This window comes from Phalacrocorax aristotelis, chromosome 9 (genome assembly GCF_949628215.1).
Source record: "Phalacrocorax aristotelis chromosome 9, bGulAri2.1, whole genome shotgun sequence".
NCBI classification, from domain to species: domain Eukaryota; kingdom Metazoa; phylum Chordata; class Aves; order Suliformes; family Phalacrocoracidae; genus Phalacrocorax; species Phalacrocorax aristotelis.
In genome coordinates this window covers 9769624-9792155 of record NC_134284.1, presented here as the reverse complement: position 1 = coordinate 9792155, position 22532 = coordinate 9769624, and the positions used below count along the sequence as shown (strand labels likewise).

General features: G+C 42.2%; 1 protein-coding gene across 5 annotated transcripts in view; it reads left to right on the top strand.

Annotated features, from left to right (window-relative positions):
• The first annotated feature begins 1660 nt into the window (after positions 1-1660).
• BAZ1A (bromodomain adjacent to zinc finger domain 1A) overlaps positions 1661-22532 on the top strand; it is a 66125-nt gene continuing 45253 nt past the window's right edge. For 2 of the 5 annotated variants that reach the window (XM_075103346.1, XM_075103342.1), the window contains exons 1-4: positions 1661-2083; positions 2782-2931; positions 10168-10446; positions 22076-22219. In XM_075103346.1, coding sequence (XP_074959447.1) covers positions 2819-2931; positions 10168-10446; positions 22076-22219 — 536 coding nt within the window. In that variant the 5' untranslated portion in view covers positions 1661-2083; positions 2782-2818. Of the gene's footprint in view, positions 2084-2122; positions 2346-2781; positions 2932-10167; positions 10447-22075; positions 22220-22532 lie in introns of those variants that run through there. The other 3 variants (XM_075103345.1, XM_075103344.1, XM_075103343.1) reach the window with 3 other exon arrangements.

Genomic DNA, 22532 nt, shown 5'->3' with positions numbered 1-22532 from the left:
AAACTAAATGAACTGCTCCTCTGTACCCTAAGAACACGAAAACACAGTGCAACCCTATTACTCAGTGAGGATCTGTTCGCTGGAAAATCACTGAGGGAATAATGAGAGGGGAAGAACAAGAGGAGGAGGAAAAGGTGAGAAGAAAAGAGAAAGAGGGCAAGAGAGAGCAGAAAAGGGAAAGGGAATTTGCTTTTGATGTCACAGTTCTATCAACTCATGCATATTTCATGGGTACCAACTAGTGCTAAAATAATTCTGTGCTGACAATCCAAGCTTGAAAAAAATCAGCCACATTCCCAAACATCATGATACTGGCTTAAAAATAATGGCATTTACAAAAATTCGAAATGCAAAGCTTTTCCTTCTAATTTGTAAGCCTTTTGGGTTCACATATCCAAGCTTTTTTCTCAAACCTGAGATTTAGAAATGTAATTATTTTTAAGGAGACCTGAGGTTCCAATTTAATCACATTTGCTGAAGAGCTAGAGCTTAAAACAAGGCTAAGTGTTGCAAAATTTCACTGTAATCATAAGAGCTGGCAACACTAAATGTCATAACCATGGCATACTGTAGTTCTGATGCAAAATGAACTAAAAATTACCAGATGTTAGATACAAGTGCATTAACTCAAGTTACATTTGTGCCCTTTACTAGAAAGTAATTAAAAACTGAAATTAAGCCAGATGGCAAATGAAAATAAACTGGTAGGACTCAGGAGTTAACCTGTTTTGTAGCTCTAGCTTCATGTTTGTAAACTTAACTAGAAGAAGTGAGCATTAAGGTTTCTCATTGCTTTTGATCAAAACCTGCTCACTTTTTAAACAAAGTAATGGATTGGATGTAAACATTCTTTTAGGTTTTAGTCACACAGTCTACAGCCCTGCCGATCGTTGCCTTTACTTGCAGAGGTAAAGAAAACAGCCCAAGCACAGGTGCAGGAAACAGTGCGGGACCTTTATTTGCAGGAACAGCATTTTAAGTTGTAAACGTGTACTATTTGGACATCAGCCTTCGGGTATTATTCACCTCAATAGTTCTACGGAGTTTCTACAATTATTCTGTAGATTTTCATGTAAGTGCGGGACGTTGCAATGATTAACTATAATGGATGTGGAATTTGTGTGTTATGTCTTCAAGCTGGCTAGCACTCTTAAGAACACAATTAAATTAACACCCCAGTTTTAATTACCAATGGCACTGTAAATGCATTAGTGTTAAAAAAAAAAAGGTGAAAAATTAATATACTAGTACAACCACGTAGTGACATTTTCGGTGAACTGGAAAAAAATGAGGCAATGTTAAGGGGCCCACGTACAACTCTTACGCTCGTCTCAATTGTATGTGATCTCACTTTCAGCAAAATACACCCGTGTGCCCCCGTACGCTCTGACAGCTGTATCCCCCTTGGCTTTTGGGCTGTAACAGAGAAACGTCCCCGGCGTTGCACTGTCAAACGCCGAAAGCGCTGTGGACCTGCCGAAGGGAAAAGCCCTGCAGGAGAGGCGCCGGCCCGCGCTCGCTGGGCAGGTACCGGGGCAGCGGCTCCCCGCGGGACCGGGCGGCTGGCGCTCTCCAGGGGCCGGCGCTTCCCCAGCTGCTCGGAAACCGGTTTCGGAAGCGCTGGTAATGCCGGTGGCAGGAGGCGCGGCCGGGCCGCCCCGGGCCGGGCCGGGCCGCCCCGCCGTACCGTGCCGTGCCGTCCCGTCCGCGGCCCGGCCCGTATCGCCCCACGGCCAGAGCCGCCTTCCCCCCCACGGCCAGCCAGCCTAGGCCCACCCCCCACGCACCGGAGATCTCCGGCTGATAATTCAAAAATGGAGGATGCGCCCTCTCAGCCATTAATTAATAATGTAGCTCGCTGTCTTCCTGTGTGACACACGCTGGAAGGCACCGAGCGGCCAATAAAGATGTAGGGGAGAGCAGGGGAAGGCTCCTCCCCGCAGCTCTTCCTGATTGAGGGCTTGAAGAAGTAGATCAAAAACTTCCCAGGAGCCGGGGGGGGCAGAGGAAAGGAGAGAAACGCGGTAAGGGGTTCCGCGCTTCGCGCCGGCCGACCAGCGAGGGCAGCCTGCGGCCGCACCAGGTGGGCAGGAGGGGAAGGGAGGGGGCCCCCCGCCGCCCCAGGCCGGAGGGCGGGCAGCCCCCTGCGCTGTCCCGCGGCGGCGGAGCCCGGCCGGGCCGGGGCGAGGCTGGAAGGGCGAGGACCCCTTTAGCTAGCGCCCCGGCAGCGAGGGAAAGAGGGAGATAAGTGGTCGGCGTTGCCCCTCCTGGGTGTTTGGTTTGCGGGGAGGAAGAGGAGGCGGCGGCGGGGGAGTGGAAGTTGGTGTCCAGCCCGGCGCGTGTGGGTCAGAGGCGGGGGAAGGGGGTGACCCGGTGGCAGGGGAACCGGAGGAGACAAAGCGCAGCGGCGGCCGGGGTATCCCCGAGCCGAGCACGTTGCGCGGTCGGGGCGGGGGGCGCCGCCTCCGCGAGCTGCTCGGCGTCATGGCCCCATTGTGAGGCAGCGGGAGGCGGAGGCGGGAGGAAGGATCCGCCGTTCGCTCCGCGCGCAGTCCCAGGCAGGCAGCGGCGTGTCAGGCACACAAAAGGCCGCCGCGCCGCCGCCGGCGCTTTCTCCCGCTCCTTCTCCGGCTCCCCCGGGGGGAGGGACACGCCGGGCCCGCTCCCTCCTCCCCGGGCCGGGGGGCGCCGCTCCCCGCACTCGCTCACTCCCTCCGTATCTTGTTGTCTTTTTTTGTTTTGTTGTGGTTTTTTTTTGTTTGTTTTCCCTCCCCCTCGAAGCGGGTCCCGGGGCAGGAAGAGAGCGCGGAGCGGGGCGATGCCGCTGCTGCACCGAAAGCCCTTCGTGAGGGTGAAGCCCCCCGCCGACCTTCGGCCGGACGAGCGCGTTTTCTACTGCAGGGTCACTAACGAGATCTTCAGGGACTACGAGTAAGAGACAACCCCTGTGTCTGTGTCCGCGTCCGTCCGTTTGTCCGTGCTTCCCCCCCCCTCCGCGGCGGGCCGGGAGCGGTTTAACCCCCGAAGAGCTGACACCTGGGCGGGCGGGGAGGGGATTCCCCGGCAGCGCCGGAGGGGGGGGACGGGGGTGGGGGGGGCGCGGCTGGCGCCGAGTCCTGCGGGGGGGGGGGGTGGGGGGAGAGGGCGGATCGTCCCGCCCGGGGCAGGGGGAATCCCTGCCCCTCCCCGGCGGGGCTGTCCCGCAGCCCACTCCCCTCACGGGGAAGGAGGGGAGCCGGCCCCTTACCCACCTTCCCCCGGTCGCCCCCGCACCGCTCCTTCCGCGGTGTCGCCCCCGCCCGTGTCCCCCTGCCCCCGCCGGGGAAGTGAAAGTTGCGCGTGTGGGAGGCGGCGGGCGGTAACGAGCGTCTGCTGGGCCCGGGCTCGCCCCCGCCCGCAGCCGCGTGTCGGCGGCGGAGGGCGCTAGGCCGCCCCGCGGAAGGGGCCGCGCCGGGCCCGGGTTCAGCCGGGGCAGCGGGGCCGCCCGCCCGGCGTATGCCGGCCGCCCTATTGTTGTGATAGCGGGCGGGCGGGCGGGGGGCGCCGCCTGCGGAGCCCGTTGGGCTCGGCCGCGCTAGGCTCCCCGCCGCGAGTAACCCCGCGTTACCGGTCCTCCGCCGGGCCGGGGTGTCGGAGCCGCTGCGCCGCCCAGGGCCGCGCTCGCCCCGCCTCCGCGGGGAGCCGCTGGCTGACTCGGTTGGAAATGGCCGGCGGGCCCTGCCGGCCGGCCCGACCGAAGGGGGTGACCCGGCCCGGCTGAGGGGGGGCTGCACCTGCCCGGCGGGGCTCCGGTCCCGCAGCCGGAGCCCGCCCGCCCTCCGTGCCCGGCCGGGCGGCACCGCCGGAGGGCGAGCCGGCCTGAAACCGAGCGGGCGCACCTGTCCCCTTATGATCTGTCCTTCTAGTGAGGTTTTTTCTCTCTCTTTCTGTCCCTTCCGTGCTTTTTTTTTTTCTTTTCCCTTCTCTCCGTGTAAAAAGACCAATGGAAACTGTGAAATTGTCGTTAACCGTTGAAGGTGCCTTGCTCGGATAGCCCCGAACTTGCCACTGCTTACTGTATCGCTTCTGAGAATAATTGCCAGAAAGTATTTAGCGATACGTTTTTCAAAAGCTGATAAACGTGTCTGTGTTTTCACTCCCCACCCGTCCGACCCAGCACCATCCCCACCTACAGAAAGGCCCCCGCATCCAAACTTTTTTTTTTAAAGACATGCAGACTAATGAGATTAAATCTGAAATACTTCTCATTTGCAGCATATGAAATTAGAGCACACCTAAATCTTTTTCTTGTTTAGACTTGTTTTTTCTTACTCAAATACACTTCACCTAGTAAAATTTTAAAGAAGTTGGATTAGGTAACTTTAGAGGGTAATGCCTTGCCGTTTCCTGGATAATATACTCTGGGTGGGAAGGCGGGTGTTGAATATTTTGTTGGAAGTTTTGTAAGGAGTGTTTTCATTATAGGGTGTATAAGAGCGTAACGAGCAAGAGCTGAGAGTCTCCTGTTTTTGTAGGAATTAAGTCCCCCTTCCCCAGCTTCCAATACTTTGAAAGCTGCTTTTCTGGTTACAATTATTATTATCACATAATTAGATGACTCTGTAATGTATTTGTTGACACTGCACTGAAATACGTTTCAGGTGTGTGTCATTTTGCTAGAATTTCATCATGAAAAGCATCCTTTTAAAACATCTTTTTGCTCTTACAGGTTTGGTGAATATTTTGAGTACTCTGACAGGCTTATTTACGCTGCAAGGATGTTGCCACTAAGAAAAAATAGGGAAGACCAAATTCTGTATTTAAGCAAAGTTCACAAGTTAAGGGATACATTTAGACTTGTGTTCACACAGGTGATCCCTAGAAATGTCAGTGGGTGGTTAGCTCAGAGGCCTGGGCTTAGAATATGGTATTTGAGAAAACGCTACAGAAAACTCTGCTGTGCTTGTTTTTTGGGTATGTGGGGTGGGTTTGTGTTGGTTTTTTTTTTTTCATTATCTTCTGGCTTTTTTGTTAGATTGGGTAAAACTGGTGCTTTGTATTGAGAAGTTTATTTTTACTTAGCAAGGCATCCTGGCACGGATGAGTAAATTTGGATTAACGTTAGTTGTTTGTGGCATAATCTACTGGAGGACATCCTTCAGCAAGTTTTAAAGATGCTGATCCTTGTCTCTGCTGGCTGCAAAGTGATGCTTCAAATAGCAAGTGTCTTCTGGAAACAACGTTTCCCATTTCTTTGCCTAAGCAAGGCCAATTAGATTAATAAGGATAAGGAGGGCCCACTTTTTAAAAATTGTGTTAGCTGTTTCATGAAAGAAAACCATTGTCCCAATCAGGCTTCTCTGAATCTACTTTTGCAATGGCAACTTGAATTTTTTGAGGGGAGAATTTAAAACTTACAATCTGACTAGATCAAGCAGGCTGTATATATACATACGATAATCTGAATTCATCCCCTTCCTCAATTACATGAAGCTTTTAATTACTACAAAGGGTTAAGACTTAAATTGCTTTCTTGTTTGGGTTTTTTTGGCTGTTTTTTTTTTTTAACAGAGCACAAACTTAGTGTTGAAAAGCTTCTTTCATGCCCACGGCAGCTTTAGTAGAGACGAATACAAATCATACATTAGTATTACTCTTCTCTATATAAGAAAGCATTATGCTAATACGAGGAGAGTTTGGCAAGACTAGTATTTTGTAAAATTACTTTCCCATTAAGAATGCATTTCCTTTTTTAATCTGAAATACCATTGCATAATTTTGTAACCCTTTAAAAGGGGGTGCAATGAGGTGGTAGTGTTTGATGGTATTAGGAGTAACAGGAACTGGGGGAACTGATGTTCTTCGTGCTTGGTTGTACTCCTGGTTAGAGGTACAGAACTGGGGGCAGACCAACAAAAGAGTCTCTGGAGCCATAGCAGTAGTTGGAACAGCAAGTACAGGGATGCACGAGATGCGTGGGATGCATGAGAAACACATTAAACTGGTGGGATGTTGCCACCAGTCTTCTGACACCTTGTCTGTGAAAGTTAATAGCTGATATAGATGTGTGGTGAAAGCTACTGTTAAAGGATGGGAAGTCTTGCTTGTGAAGACAGCCTGAGAAAGAAAATGGTGAGTAGTATAGGTACAGTGGTAGGAATGTTCCTCATTCTAAAACATGGTGGGGAAGAGCTGTTTTGCATCTTCACAACTTACTGAAACTTCGTTATAGATTGGCATGTGGAATTCTTGGTTACAGTCAAAAAGGAATCTGTTCAAAAGGCTTTTCAAAGTGTCCTTAGTTAAAACAGGTGGATTTTTCTGTTTTGTTGAAGAGAAACGCATGACTTGAAACATATTCCTTAATGCATAATTAACCTGTAAATATTAAGGAATAAATGTGTCTCTATTCTTTTTTTGTTTGTTTCTTTCTTTTGTGCTTTTATTTTTTTGTATTGTTGACCACTTCTAGAGACAAGGCAGGGTACAGGAATGCTTTTGTGTTCCAGACTGGCGGGGTTGGTCTTCTGTGATTACCCTCCTACCATAGGCTAAATAGATTATATATTAGAAACTTATAGGGGCTTCAGGATTAAAAATAATGATTATTACAAATTAGCCATTCCTTAGATTTATTTTTTCCTGCTTTTTGCTCTCTTAAATTTCACTTACTTAACATGACTTTCTCGTATTTTACATTCTCTGATACATAATTCTTCTGTTTAAAAAAACACCCTCCCCCCACTTGTTTTTAATATATGCTAAGAAAATGAATGAAAGGAAATGGTTTGAAACAAACGTGTTCTTGAAACACTCTAAAAATACAGTAGATCTTGGACTCAGTGGGAATACTTGGTTAGTTCAAGCAAAAGGCATCTGTCATTTCTAGGCTGGATTTTTATATCCATTGCAAGTGCAGTCAGGAGAGAGATTGAAAGTAATTTATTTCTAGCTTCTGTTGATGAACTGCCTCCTATTAAACACCTGCCAAATAGCATTACTAAACTACTTACCAATGATTTGCCAATAATTTAGCTGGTTACCTTACCTTGCATGGGAAACTAGCTGTGTAATGTAAGTGAAAAAAGACATCCAGCTGAGAAGTCAGCGTCAGTTACTACTACAAAGACAACTTGTTTTTTAGTCCCTGCTCCTTGAGTAGCTGAGCTGATGAGGACATCTTCACTAGGGCGCTACAGTCCAGTCGGACTTCTCGCAGGGGGATGGGACCATGCAAGTGAGCTCTGTGGACGTGTTTTGTATGAACTTCCCTCTCCATGTTGTCAAGAGTTAACAGAGATCTTGAACTAGTGAGGAAGCCCCAAGGACTGTAATACTGTTGATAAAGATGTAGATAAGGCTTCAGATGTGAAGTAGCAGCAGATGCACTTGCTGTTGTGAATTGAAGTTGAATGTAGAATCTGATCAAGTGCATTATTACCCTTTGTAAAGAGAAAGGGTATCGCTGCTGCTGCTACTCTTCCCTTGGTTTGGTAGCTGTTGTGTCTGCTCTTTGTAAATATTTTTGTGATAACTGGTGTGCACCAGAGAGAGACAAGGACAGAAAGACTACTACAAATAACATCTACTGCTATACTGTTGGGATTTTGTTTTCTCTTCTCTCTCAAACCAAGTTAAAGTGAGATCATTAAAACATTGCAATAAAACTGTGTTAACAGACTAAGCCACAGATGGTTTTGATGTGCTATAGGTAACAACTAGCTAAAGACAAATAATGCTTTCAAAATTGAATGTAACCTTTTTCGCACATTTTTTCTTTCTTCCCTTTAAGTTCATGGGGAAAAATCCACACAAAACAAAAGAGGAAATGAGGGAGAATGAAACTAGATATACAAACCACTCTTGTATGCAAATGGAAAAATGTTTTCTTCAAACGTGTTTCAGTTAAAGTAATCTTAGAATTTTACACTTGTAATAATCATGGATTCAAAATTTTTAGAGAGGGGTTTGTTGGTTGGGTTTTTTTTTTAGGTGTGGGGTTTTTTTCCCCTCCCTGCAAGTTCAATGCTGTTGCTTTAAATAGCATGACTGCCCAGTGTCCCCTCACAAAGAATAACAGCAGCTCTTAAAGGGACGCTGTCAGTGTCAACCTCAGTCTTCCTCTGTCTCTGCTCTCTTCCCCACTGCCACCCCGTACTTCCATAATTTTTGAAAATTATATTCTGGTATTTTTTTTAAATAACTCTTAGGGTGGTTTTCTCTTTCCTGGCTAAAGATAATTATCAAGAACCTCTTTGTGAACACTTGTGTGTGAGACAAAAATATATGTAGAGAGACACAGCTGCATGAAGATTTGCGTAGATGTTCCTTCATCTATTGAAGTCAATAAGACTGCTAAAAATTATTGTGATTCTAATACACAAGTATTGAAATGTAGGGCAGGAGGAGACCCTGAGAGACTTTATGTATTACATATTCCATCACCTTAACAAAAAAAAATTAAAAATGCAGATTTTTGTCTAACCTGTTTAAAATGTTTAAGTAACTAGTCTATACCTTAAAGATCCTGATTCACCATGGTTAACAGCAAAAAAGTATATTCTGTCCTATGCACAAAGAATGACTGAGACGTCTGTTCTTCTTGTATTGAAGAATAATTTCACTCATTCTCTCTTCTTTGTTCTTCTCCTTTTCTTGTTTTAGAGTAAGCAAACCCAAATTATTCCTTCTTACTTACCAGTGTTAGACCCATGTACTGTCAAATATATTAAGTAGATGCAGGTGATATAAGAATAGGAAATTTTGTAGCTGTTAAAGATTACTCAGATAATATATCTCTTCCTTTTCTGTCCTTTTCCCCTTCTTGCAGCTGATGTTCTTCCTAAAGCATCTTTCTCTCACTTGGAGGAATCCTGTGTTCATACAGAAAGGATTATCTGAGCCAGGACCCTCCGTTGTCCTCAATCTGGAATTTCCATTTTCATTTACAAAATGTTATGGTTCATCTGTCCATCTGTAGTGAACATCATCATCTGCATCAGTCTAACTGATGCACATTTGCCAGCTTGAGTTTGCAGGGAGCCTGCAAGAAAAAACTCATGTGAACTGTCCAATTCTCATCCCATTACAATAAATGATTTGAACAGTTCTAGACGTTTAAAAATGGGAACACTGCGCAGCGGTATAGGTATCTTGTGTAGCGTGCAGTGTTCTGAAAGTACTGTGTGTCTACCTTGAAATAGCGGAACTGATAAAAGGCAAAACAAAACTGTGTGTCATGTTGTGTTGTATACTTATCAATACTAGTCTGTTAAGATTTTTAAGGGCAGGCAAATAAAAATCAGTGTCTGAACTGGGGCATGTTGAAAGATTGCTCTGCTGTCCGATCACTGATCCGTAGTGTATGGTATGTTTAACGTGGTTTTGTGAATAGCTACACCATCTACTTCATGTAGAAAGTGTTGTATCAGAACAACAGCTGTTAACTGTCAAAAATTGACAGGTATTCCCTAATTGAAGAAGAAAACTCTTCTTTCTTGATTCCAATATGACTAGCAAGCAATAAATAACAATTATGTAATTTTAGTGTTAATTGGAAATACAGGGAAGGAGGAGAATCAGTATTTGCTAATGGACCAAGGGAGGAGAAGAATCTGTAGGAAAAAATAGTTTAATGCTTTTTTGAAGAGCAATGCAAACAGTGAGGGAATAAAAACTATTTAGAGAACTACTTGACATGAATTTTTTTACCTCTCCTATCTTTTGATTTGTGAGCTAGGGCACTCAAAATCTGAAACTTATTCAAGTTTCAACATGTTTCTGTGATCTTAAGGTTATTTTATGTTTGAACAGTTTTAACCCTCCTCTTGCAAATATTTGTGGAAATGTGGGGGATGTGAGGAGGATATGACCCTATTAAATTCAGTGTGATTATTCTTATGCATAAGGCTTGTTATACGTGAATATTTGTTTGCAACACTTCTAGATCTTGATACTGTTACTTTAGTCTGTAGTGAGAGGAGACTTTGGTTTTACGGTAGCAATTTACCATGCCATGGCTAAACAGTAGTAAATAACCCTTGATTATCTACAACCTGTACAGGAGTAGAGCTGCCTCTGCATTTCAGGCTTGTAAAAGAAATTTGCTGCTGTATTGATAGTGAGCAAACTGAAAATGTCAGAACTCAACTGTTTTCTTTCTCTCTCCCCCACCCTCTGTCTTTTCAGTGATTTTTTTGAACGCACCATTCTGTGCAACAGCCTTGTGTGGAGCTGTGCTGTCACAGGTAAACCAGGGCTCACATATCAGGAAGCACTGGAATCGGAGAAGAAAGCCAGACAGAATCTTCAAAGTTTTCCAGAGGCACTCATCATTCCAGTTCTGTACTTGGCCACCCTTACCCATCGCTCCCGACTTCATGAGATCTGCGATGAAATCTTTGCTTATGTCAAGGATCGGTATTTTGTTGGTGAAACAGTGGAAGTAGTTAGAAACAATGGTGCAAGGTAAGTATGTTTAAAAAGAAATACTTTTTCTTTATTTGTTGTGGGCGTTTTTTGTGTCCGCTTTTTAAAATCAAAAGTCGTGATAATAAACTCCATCAAACACACCTGCAGTGGGGTTTGATGCTTAAGCTAACAATACTGTTACTGCCTCTCCCTACTGTAATTAAGAGTAGGATTGTATTGCTGGGTTTGGTATCTCTTTCCTTAGCTTAGAAGCAAGCAACTGTGGAGGCAGGACAGCTCTGCCGGGTCTTGAGACTGCAGTTTTTTGGTCTGTGTGGTGGATTTGCAAAGGAATGTCAGTCCCCTGGTGTGAGAAAGTATGAGATGTAATGAGAAACTAGGGGAAGCTATGAATTAAGAATCATATGAAATTTTTAATAACGTCACCCAGACTGTAATTGATCATATGGTGTTTTGTGTACTCAGAATGGTGAAGCTATTGAAAGCCTAAAGAATTGATGAAAGATAGATTTCTGCTTTTTTAGGTAGTGATGAAAATTGACCGCATTCTCAGAAGTTGGGTATTAATCATAAAATGTTTGTAACAGGTGATTATCTGGGTTTTAGTGGGATGGTTTTTTTCCCCCACTTAGTGTTATGTTTGCACTTATACTGATCCATATGTATTGGAAGCGTTTTTATTGTTATCTTAAACAGATTAAAAACTTAGAGGAATTTTGAGCTTCAGATGCTTTCCTTCTCATATCATTGGTACATATGCTCCATGGTATAAGTAAGTTGTTTTACAACATGGAGCTAGCTTGACTCTTTCTTTAAAGCACCTCTGTGAGAGGACTAGAAAAGGTCCATATTTTGTTTAAATGAGTTTGCAGTTTCACCTAATTGAGGTTTAAAATGGGAAAGATTTAAACATGCTCAACTTGGGAATACCTGCAGAATGTGTGCTGAAGCCTTTGTGGGTTCCAATGTTGCTGAATTTTTTGTTTGTGGGGATGTTTTGTTTTGTCTTTCTTCAGGAGGAAGGTGCCAGCTTACCCTGCTGACTAGTCAGGGCACAACCTATCAACTTCTGTGGGTAGCCTGAGGTCTCGGTGCATAATCTGGTGTATATGGGGTGATAGGAGTGAGCTGGTTTAAATTGGTCATTGGAGAACACCGTTATTCTGTATGAGGGTTTTTTTTAGCAACTGATCTGGATCTTATTTAAGGCAAATTTTCTACTACACCAGGAAGAAAAAATCTGATGTGCTCTAGGAGATAAGTTGTAAGGAAATTTGTTTGGGTATGTAAATAATGTCGGTGTTTAATAGAAGAGCTTTCCATCTCTTCCCTGCTGTATTCCTTTCAACCGGTGAAGTCTCCATATGCAAAGCTAGGATGAGAATAACTTCTGTAGAGTTGCTGCTTTCTGTACAGAAAACCTATATCCAATGTTTGTTTCTATCTTCCTCATCTTTATACTTGTCTAATGACTAGACACAGGTTACCACTAGTATTACAGTCACTTTGCTTGGAGAATAAGTGGTTTTCTTCCTGTTGTTTTAAACTAGAAACCTCAATATTATCAACTCTCAGCTGGTTTTCATTTGCTCAGTGAAACGCCTTTGTTTTCAATCTTTGATGATACTGTCAGTTTCCAAACTAATAGCAAAAAGAATGTGTTAGAAGAACAAACTTCTTCCCCAAGAACAACCCTCCTGTCTTTCTCTTACTTTTCTAAGCTCTTTGCTAAAATATTTATGCTTGTGCATCTTAGCTTTTCAAAGCTTAAATGAAAAGTAGGCTTATATGCAATAAATACAAGTCTGTCTTGTTTCTTTGTCTTTTGAAAATCAGAATCCCTAACAAAATGGTTTCTGCTTACCATGTAAGCTAAATTCGGTTCAGGTAAAGTTGTGATATGATTCTGTCTCATGAAGATAGTGCTATCAGGTTTTTACCAGCCTTTAATTCAGTCATCTTGGTTATTCAAAAGTGTGTTGAGATAGATATCTAACAATTTTGTGTTTATTTTCCACTTTCACAGATCAATATATTAATAGGATATACCCTAAATTTCTAAAGCCTTTGGGGTGGGTTAGATAGCATTCAGAATACCAAAGATTCAGATAAAATCCATTTCCATTGAAAATTAACCTGCTGGAGATTGTATGTTTTAAAACTACGTAAGTATAAATCTGTGTGTGGTAAAATGAAGCATGAAAAGTTCACCTTAGCTGTTGTATGCCCCTCATGTTCTAGACAAACGTATAGCAGAGAGCTAGTTCAGACCTTTAATACTAAATCCAGGGAACAGTGCAAATAACATGGTAATGCATAGGGAGAGATACATAATTAAAGAACACAATGTGGGAGGAGGTGAGGCATAGTTATTCTTTTGCCCGGTTAACAGTTGATTTTGACCTATATTTTGAAGTACTACATTGGGGATTAAGTATACCAACTCATGTTACTTGTAAATAACACAGCTGTTCAACAGAGCGATTTGTGTGTGTTTGTCCTGTGCAGCTATGCTTTTGTGATCTCTTCTAGCAAAAATGGTCACAGTCCATCTATAGCGTTATAGCATCCTGTGAGACCAACAGAATTTGCCAGATCATGAAAACCCAGTTGTGTTGTGGTGTTGACAACTCTTCCACTGCATTTATGTATGAAGTTTTTTGCACATGTAATGTTAGCAGGATTGTTTGTTATCTGAGCTCCATGCATCATTTAATGTGAAACCTACAACGTGCGTTTGTAACCAGGTGTTGCTCAAGCAGTTTAAGTATTGATATTTTATAGCTCCTAACTTTGCACATGTAATTCTTGTAGGATAGATTACCTTGATGCAGGTTTCTAGGTTTTGAACAAAGTAAATGGGAGTGAACCCAAACATTAGAAGGGTAAGCATTTTGGCTTAATGTAAATGCTTTTAACCTGAGCATATAGTTTGTAGTACTGTAAGCAATGGACAGGTGATCTAGGAAGAGTAAGAGGACACATGCTTTGTGCAGAGGCTAGGCAAAAGGGTGTTGTTTTGTGTGGGATTTTTTGTTGTGTGTGGTTTTTTGTTGTTGTTGTTGGGTTTTTTTGGAGACTGGTGGTCCTTGTAATCCAACCTTTGTGTTCTGGTTGTTGCAGAACCTGATGCCCCATTTTTTTTCTGATCTCTATGTCCCTATCAGGCTCTTCTGGTTTCTAGCCCTTTGTTGTGCTGCTCAGTTTTGAACTGGCTGCTTCCGCCTTGTTGCTGAGGTCTGGTAGGAGGAACTCAGAGTTCGGGAGATATTCTGTCTTCCTGTTGTTTTGGTATGTGTGGTGTCTTAACAGCCCTTATCAACCAGAAAGAAATTGCAGAAAAAGCCCCCTGGTCCTATGATGTGGCTTGTTCAGGCAGTCTCTGAAAACGATATGTGCAATTTGGTAATCTAGTAGAAGCAACAAGGAGATAATTCTGCTTGCTCTTTAACTCTTTCAGATGATGCATTGATTAAAAATGGCCAGCATTTGTGGTTTGTGTGTGGCCAGCTTTTCTGGTCAAACTGGGGCTGACTTTTTGCCAAAGTGGCAGCTCTGTTATGCTTTAAAACATGAGGTGACTGGATTCCCAGTTAAAGAACCATAGGAGTTGTGTAACAATGCTTTCCTTGTACTGCCTTAATAAAAGACAAAGTTATTATTTGAAACATCGGTCAGAAATATCATCTAATATAGACAGAAAACAATCTCAAATTAAGTTTAAGTTTGTCTGAGCTGCCAAGGAATTGAAAACAGCTGGCACTATAAGTACCATTATTTAGATTGTCAAATTGCTGTTTATGGAAAGTAATTTTTTGGAAAAGGTATGGAAATTATTCAAAAACTTGTTGGTGGGGAAATTAGAGCAATATTTCATGTCAGCCATGGTCAGTTAAGATGTAAAATAAGCAGCTAATGTTTTAGCTCGCATTTTATTTGAAGCAGAGGAAAAATATTGACTGGAATTGCTTCCTATATTTGCTCTTCAGAACTGCAAGTTTAAGATCCATACGATACTACTTGGCCTTCTGTTTTTCCACAAGGAATGGCATCTCTTGCAGGAATCTGTCCGTTCATTGCTGTCTTAGTATTATGTTGTATTATTGGTACTTAAAACTTGTGAAATTGATTTTCAACATCTTGGCATCTGAAGTCAGTTGCCTGAAAGCTGGAACTATGTGGTGTTGAAGGGCTACCTAAAATAACCTCAGTGAATGCCTCAGACACACTGAATGAAACCTGTAACCATGCAACTCACTCGGCTGTAGGACTCCTGAGGTCAGGACTGTGCTTTTTTTAATGTTTTAATTATTCTAATTTGTCAGACAAAAAGCTTGGTTTAAAGCATGTGCAAACAACCAGTTGTGATTTATTGTCAGTGTTCTGAGACTGGACACTATCACAAGAAATAATGGCTGTCTGTCTTAGGGTATACAAATGAGCAGGGCAATAATTAGTTAAATAATCTGTAAGCTTGCAGTCTGAGTTGAGCAGTGAAGAGATCTGAGATTTTAGGTTGGACAACTCTACTAGCTCTTCAGTTCCGCCTCCCCTGCCCTTAAAAATAGCTTATGTGATGATGCCTTCCCTTCAGCACCAAGGGCGGGGGACAATCAGTTGTTGTCCAACAACTAGTGTGGACTTAATTAAAGTCAACCACCTGCAGACTAAAGTAGATTGCTTAAAGGTACTGTATAAGAAGGAAGAAATCATACAGAACGTGGTAGATATTAAAAAAAAAAGTAATTTTTCCTTGAATTTGACCACTAGATGACACCACTGCAAAAGAATACTTGCCTAATGTCTGTGAGCAGGCAACACCAGAATGCTCTAAGAGAACGTGTTGTTTTAAAAATGAACCTATTTACAGAAGTAGTAGGTGAAATTCTCTGTTATGAAGGTTGCTTCATCTGATCATACATGAGGTATAGGTTAACATCCTTCCTCTGCTCTGAATGATCTGATCTTGACCATTGCTAAGCTGTAGGAAACGTAGATAATCTTGGAGCAACCTTGTCTGTAAGTAAAAAGGGAAAAAAAGTTTCAACCCATTAATTGTTTGGCTGGTGTCCCAGTGCTTTAGGACTGTTCATAGTGGATTAACCACTGCATTAGGCCAATTAAAAGATTTGCATACTGTTTTCAACCCTGCAAGTGTTAACTGGGGCATGGGAAGCATGTTGATGGCCATGACTGTGCCTAGCTGATATGGAGTTGGGATGGTAGAAGATAATCCTTGTGAGAGATAAGATTATAGCTAATTTTCCAACTTTTTTATTCAAACCTGCAACAAGGTATTACTTGAGATACATACGTGTGTGTATATATATAGTTGTCTTCTGAGAACTAGGATAAGTTGATATAAGACCACTAGGTAGTGAAAAGCAAAGTGTCTTCCATCTTCAGATTTTAGCAAGTTATAGTGAATTTAAATTATTTTGTAGTCCACCAACAGTTTTTCCCATTGACACATAGGCTTCAAAGCTGTCTAGATGCAGAGGCACTGGAGCCAATGTCTACGGAATCAGCAAGTTACAGTGTGTTTTTGTAGTGGTAGGGCTTAAGCATGAGTTTCTGCATACAAAGAAAATTTTCTACTTTATTTCAAATTCACCTTTTGAAATAAAGATAGCAAAGTTAGGGTGGTGCTTACAAAACAGCATAGCTGACAGTATTGGAGAGCAGCTTACCTATTCGTAGCGCGAGTACAGTTTATATTCTTCCAGCATTGCCGTATAAGGATCAGTCAACCCCTGGCCTGGAAAAATCATGTTTAAGGAATTCACTTTCCACTGCCCGTAAGTCCGGTGGGATAAAAAGATATTTGTATTTGTTGACTAATAAATATATTTGTATTTGACTGGGGTGATGATATCTGGGACAGAACCTGCAACTCCTTTCTCATAGGTTGTTGGACAGCTGTTACAACTATTTTTGGGCGCTGCCAATCTCTGTTAGCTCTCATTTCTGTGCACACTCTCTACTATTATAACTATAAATTTAAAGGTACAGGTTTTGGCTTGTTTGGTTTATGAATTTTTTTTATCAGTACAATAATATGAACAGAAGGTTGGACAAACTGACGCATATACCAGTGTCCACTGTTATTTAGTGCTGTCCTAATTCCACAGGAGTCAGCCAATGCAGCTACTGTGTATATAGGAATTCTTTTGTCCTAAGCAAAAACAAACATGCTTCTTACTATTTTCTTTGAAGCGTACAATCTTACCTATTACTTGACAGGCAAATGAAGATGCTAAAACTCAAAAATGGCAGCTCTCACCATCCTTCAGGAAGCCATTGTGTGCATAAAACTTGTCCCCTTATTGTGTGCTTTTTGTTTTGTGTGTGCATTAAACTGTACCGGTTAGCTTAGTAAAAGTTATCACTTATTCTTTCAGATCTCATCTTGCTTTTATCTCTGTAATTACTTTCAAGTGTATGAGAACTGTTAGGACAAGGATATGAGTTACTGTGCTTACCTGACATTTACTACTTAAAAACTTACTAAAAGCTGACAAAATAGGAGGAGGCTATATCTTTTTGGTACTTCTTGGTACTTGCTACCATAGTTTCTTGTATTACTCTTTTGGGCTTTTCTCTATTCAACTAAATTTACATACTATTAGAAAATGTGTGCTTTTTTAATTTTGGCATTTGAAAAACTTTCATTTAGGTGTCTGTTTTTAAAAAGTGAAATTTTTTTGCTTCTGACTCACTGATCATTGTTTTATGTTAAAAGTTGGCCTCAAAGTATTGTGATGTTCACCCACTGCCCCATTTGAAACAGCCTTCTACGTCCAAGGGATGGTTTTTGTCTGCTTACTGTAAAGTATACAAGAAGCACATTTATAACTCACCTGGGCCTTCAAGGGATCTTGTTTTTTGACTTGAAATGAGGACAGGGCAGAGTGTCAGACTATTACTTCTATCACAGTAGTTAGCACCAGCCAGATCAAAAGCTATTGTGCAGAGTGCTCATTGATGGGCAGTGAGAAGTGGTCTCTCACCATAACTGTGGTTGGATGTAAATGCCTACTCAGCATTTGGGAATGTCTCTGAGTAAGTGGAAGTACCATTAACTGCAGGGTCAAGGTTCCAGCTTGACGTCCTGTGATGGCTGGTTTGGCCCATTACATAGTGGAGTGCAGCTTCTATTCCTCAAATTGTGTTGTTCTTCTGCTTCAGCAGAGGTAGATGGAGATAACCTGCTTGCTTGCAACTTGTAATAGCTTGTGTATGTGCCTTTGAGTTGGTGAGCTGAATGAAAGAGAAATTTGGCAAGTTACACTTGCCCTTTGTTCTGGTTTTCCCTGAATCACTCTCATCTTGGACTACTGGTAAGTTTGAAGGATGTACCATGTCTTGCCCAACTACCTTGTTAGGTGTGTGGTTTCCCTGGAGCAGACTTTCCTAGTATCCCATGGTTCACTTGCCAGGATGTCACTTTTCAGTTAGGAAGGATAAACTACTGAAATCGCTGAGCTACTCAACAAATTACAGTGTCTCAGGGCCTCTAAATGAGGGAGGTCTTGCTACTATTTCTTCCTCCTCTGCAGTTGTCTCTTGCACATGTTCAAGCTCCTTCAGTGAGCTGCTTGAAGCAGCTGATACAACACAGACTTACCCAGCTCTTCATATTGGGTTAGTTTTGGGCCTTTTTTGGGGGGTTGGTTTGGTTTTTGGGTTTGGTTTTGGGGTGTTTTTTTGGTCAGATAATTGAATTCAATTTAATGGCAATCCTTAAATGATTGAGTGCCAGAGCTATAAAAACCAAGCACCTCACCAAGTATATGGCTGGAAGGAGGAATGAAAAGGGAAGATTTCCCCCTTTGGCGGTGGTGAAGTGTTAAGTCATCTCTGCATCTTGTGGAGCAGCAGCCTGAGGCTGCAGGTGCAGTTTGCTTTTTGTACACCATCAGCCTGCCGCTTTCTTACTGTTCTGGGAATGACAAGGTTCAGGCTGACCTTAAAGTTTTCTGCTAGTTGTGCTAAGCTGCTCTTCAAAGCACAGCCCAGAATCGTTATTCTCGTGGGAGACCGAGGGAATTGGGTTTCTGGAGAAATTATGTCTTGTGCCACAGTCTCCAGTCGGTGTCTCTTGCCTTAGATTGCTGCAGTCAGTTATGTTCTTGCACCTGTGCAGCTGACCAGCTCTACCCAAAATTCATGGAAATCAGTAGACCATCTCAGTTTTGGGTTTTTTTCCATTTGAGAGAGGAGATGTGCACTGGTATTTTTTTAAAAAAAAAAAAACCACATTGGTGATACCTCCTCTGGCTTTGTGTTTAAAACTTTTGGGATACTGTGTTGTTCTGCTTTCTTCAGAAATATCCCAGATTTAATCATATAGGCCAAGCACTTCTTGGAACCTTTCCCATAATATAAGAGACCTCAAAGAGCTTAGGTTCTGAGCGTAGCAAAAAATAAAGCTGTGAGCATAAAGACCATCCTTGGGACAGGTCAGAGGACATGTACCTGGTTGTTGATAGCAGCCTGTAGCGCAGAAAGGGGTATGCAAAACTCTTTGCGTATAGGGTAATCCTTTTGCAGGTTTACTGTTCTAGCTTTTGGCTTTCAGTGTCTGAGCTAGAGTTGCTGGGACTATCGCATAAAAGTTCATGATGGCTCTCTTCTCAATTTGTCTAATCCTTTTCTGAATACCTTTGGGATTCGCTTAGTGTGGCTGTAAGTTTTTTCACAATATTTATTGTTATCTGAAGAAAATGCTTCCTGATTGACAGGGATATTAGCGTACATATTTATTTCTTTAATGCTGCTGTATCTTTAGATTAAGGTGCCCCCAGTTCTTATTTTATAAATAAGTGACTATATAGATAAGGGAAATAGTGAGTGAGCATGGTTTGACCTTGATACAAGCTCTGTAAAGATCTTAATGTATTTCAAGTAGTATGTTTCATTTGAGTGTCTTGCTTCAGCTTTCAGCTCTGCTGTTTTATGTACCTCATGATATAAAAGGAGGGTTGTAATAAGTGAACTCATGGAATGATCAGGTTATTGAGAAGAGCAGACCTTCATTCGCACTAGAAGCAGAGTGTGTTTGCCTCTCTTAGCCCAGGGAACTGGCTGCTCCTAGGCTGTGACTTGACTGTAGCAAGGCTAAAAAAAGTATTCATTTGTAGATTATTTCTTTAATTCCAGAAGGAATGGTTGAATCATTTTCTTTAATCTCCCCTCTATCAGTAAGCATTAAATTTCATTGGATTATGCTTTTATTGAGTCAGGTAACGTGTGTTTCACTTAATTCCTTCTCCAAAGATTTCTGGTAATGATTTGAATGAAGGCATAGAGGATGGAGAATTGTGTGCTTTCTGTGATAGCTTACTCCATTAGTCGTTTTCCCTGTTTAATAATAAAATGGAAAAAAAAAAAAAAGGCAGCTGTATTGGGGATTTTGCTACTTACTGAATTGAGCTTATAAAATATATAATTTCTGACCTTAGAGAAGGAGATGTGATACCCTGTAAATTGCAGGGGAGTCTGATGGATAAACAGGTAAATTAAGTGTTGGTAAAATACTCGGTGACTAAATATTCAAGTCTTTTTGTCCGGGAGGATTGATTCGTGTGTGTGTGTGTTTTAGCCTCTTTGTCCTTTCATGGCATTGGGTGGCGTAGGCTGCGATTTAGCTTTCATGTGGCTGTTTTACTGTGATTGCGAAATGTGGTGTATATGCGCTCCCTCTAGTGGTCTTCAAATAGCAAGCAAATTAGAAAAGTCTTAAGCATTGGTGCTTTTGATTATTTTCCATTATAAATTAATTTAAAAGTGTTTTTAAATTGAATTGAACTCTCTAGGAAATATATTTTATAATTTGAAACAAAAATAATTCTACTAAGAAGTCTTTTTTTTTTTTTTAGCAGGTTATCTTTGTTGGGATTTAAAAAATCAGCCTAATAATACATTCTGACATGCAGTCAGCTCCATTTTATTTACTGTGAAGGGGATGCTGTGATGTTCCAAATACTGGAAAACCAAGATACTGTAATAGTAGACTTTTCTCTTAGGACTCAGCTGGAGTCTGGTGCTGGGCCAGACCTTTATAAGCCTCGTTGGACTTGGACTTGTTTAGTGAACAGCCACTAGGCTCTGTCTCTATCACATACTCTGGTGCTCTTGGTTCTTTACATGGAGTCTATTTAGATTTGCACAGTTAATTAGCTTGGGCTTCGCTCACCAGGAAAATGTGTCTTCCAGCCCCAGACCAGCCAGCTTTGGAAGTGGGACTGGCTGGATTGGAACAGCAGCGTGCCTGCAGTCAGTGAGTCCAGCAGACTCAGGCTACCCCTGCATGTAGGCAGCTCTGGCGTCCCCGTGGATAATTAAGCATTGGTCATATTATTGTCTTTAGGAATATATAAGGGTACTAATAGGCTGGGGTTTCTTTAAATCGTTTTAATGTTTGTTTGGTTTTTTTTTTTAAATAACACATCGTAGTTCGAGCGTCCTGGAGCTCTCTCCCTGTTAGAGACTTGGGGAGGATAGCTGCAGGCACTAACTGTGTTACTGATCCTAGCTAAACTCACAAGTGAATATGACCTAGGATATTTTCTCCCTCTTCCCCCCCCCCCCCCCCCCCATGTGTGCAGATTTTGGATAGTACTGTCTACTTGCAGAAAGAGGTGTTTAAGAAATATTTTGACATTGTTTCCTTTTTGCTAGTGTTCAGTTCAGACTTAGAATTTGTCTGTCATAGATTTGTTGGGGTTTGTTTGTTTTTTAACTTAGGCATGACGCCATGCTAATTCAACCCGTGTTCATGTATTCTCTGTTTTACTCAAGAGACAGTGTTTCTTGCCCAGAGAAGAGAACTGTTGTGTTCTTTCTCCCCCACCCTTTGAGCTTTTAGTGGTAGTATGTGACAGCATCCATTGACTGCAATAGTTAACTTTCATGAAGCAGACAAAGCTTTAGGATATTAAACTAAAAAATATGAACCATGGAATTCCAGAAGGGGGTGAAAGTTAGTGGTTATGAACCAGCTATAATACAGTTATCCAGGATGAAGTGTCGATTAATTATACTTTTAATATGTAGTTAATTTGGCCTTTTATAACTAGCATTCAGGATGGCAAAGGGATAGACTTGTTTTGTCAATTGTGTGCATGCCAGATGGAGCCTTAATACGTGTCAGCAGATAAATGGGCCATTATTAAGATTAGATGCATAATAATCATTTCAGGCTTGTTTATTTAGGTCATGAACAGCAGTAGAAGATGATCTCTTATAAGTAAAAATACTTTGGGATCTGAAAATCTTTTTCTTTTTCTTAGACTGCTACCAAAATAAATATAAAAGGTTTGGTGTCTAGTATTAAAGTAACACATTAAGTTAACTTTCAGCTTAGTTAAGTGGGAAGTGAAAAAAATTCACAACCCCAGATAATTCTACTAGTGACTTGATTTGTTGTCCTGAGTAGTGAAGCTGATAGCTGTGTAAGCAGATGAATTTGTTCATTTATTAGATGGAACTCATGAAATTAATATTTTACCTAGTATATCAGTGCAAGGGTCTGTGGTATTTAGTTATTTAGTAGCCAATGCTTTGGTTATTATGTAGTCTTAAAATAACATCTGCTACAACTTCATACTCCTTGCACTAGCAAGAGACTTTGACAGTAATAAATGTCTGTGTTTCATTTCAGGTTGCAGTGTAAGATTTTGGAAGTCATACCTCCAGCCCATCACAATGGAATGGCGAACGGCCACGCCAGCAGCACTGACGGAGACACAATTGTCATCAGTGACAGTGACGACTCAGAAACGCACAATAGCTCTGCACAAAATGGGTAAATGACACCTGTACAGTTTAAAGTATTCGGGGTGGGTAGAAATGGCGCTAAAGCAGAGGTGGCAGGGTCTGACTGAAACAAATTACTTGGTCTGTGTGGATGGTGAATGTTCAGCCAGCTGAAAGTGACAAGCTGAACATTCACAGGTGCCAGTTATGCTACGTGTAATCTACCAGAGAACTGTGTGTTATGAGAAATGGAGTACCTGCAGAAAAATCATTAATCTGTTTGGAATGACAGTGTTTCTAAGAGATGGTGGAAAAGCCATGTGTGCCTATCACTAGTCCTCTCTGCTGTATAGCCTGGAAAC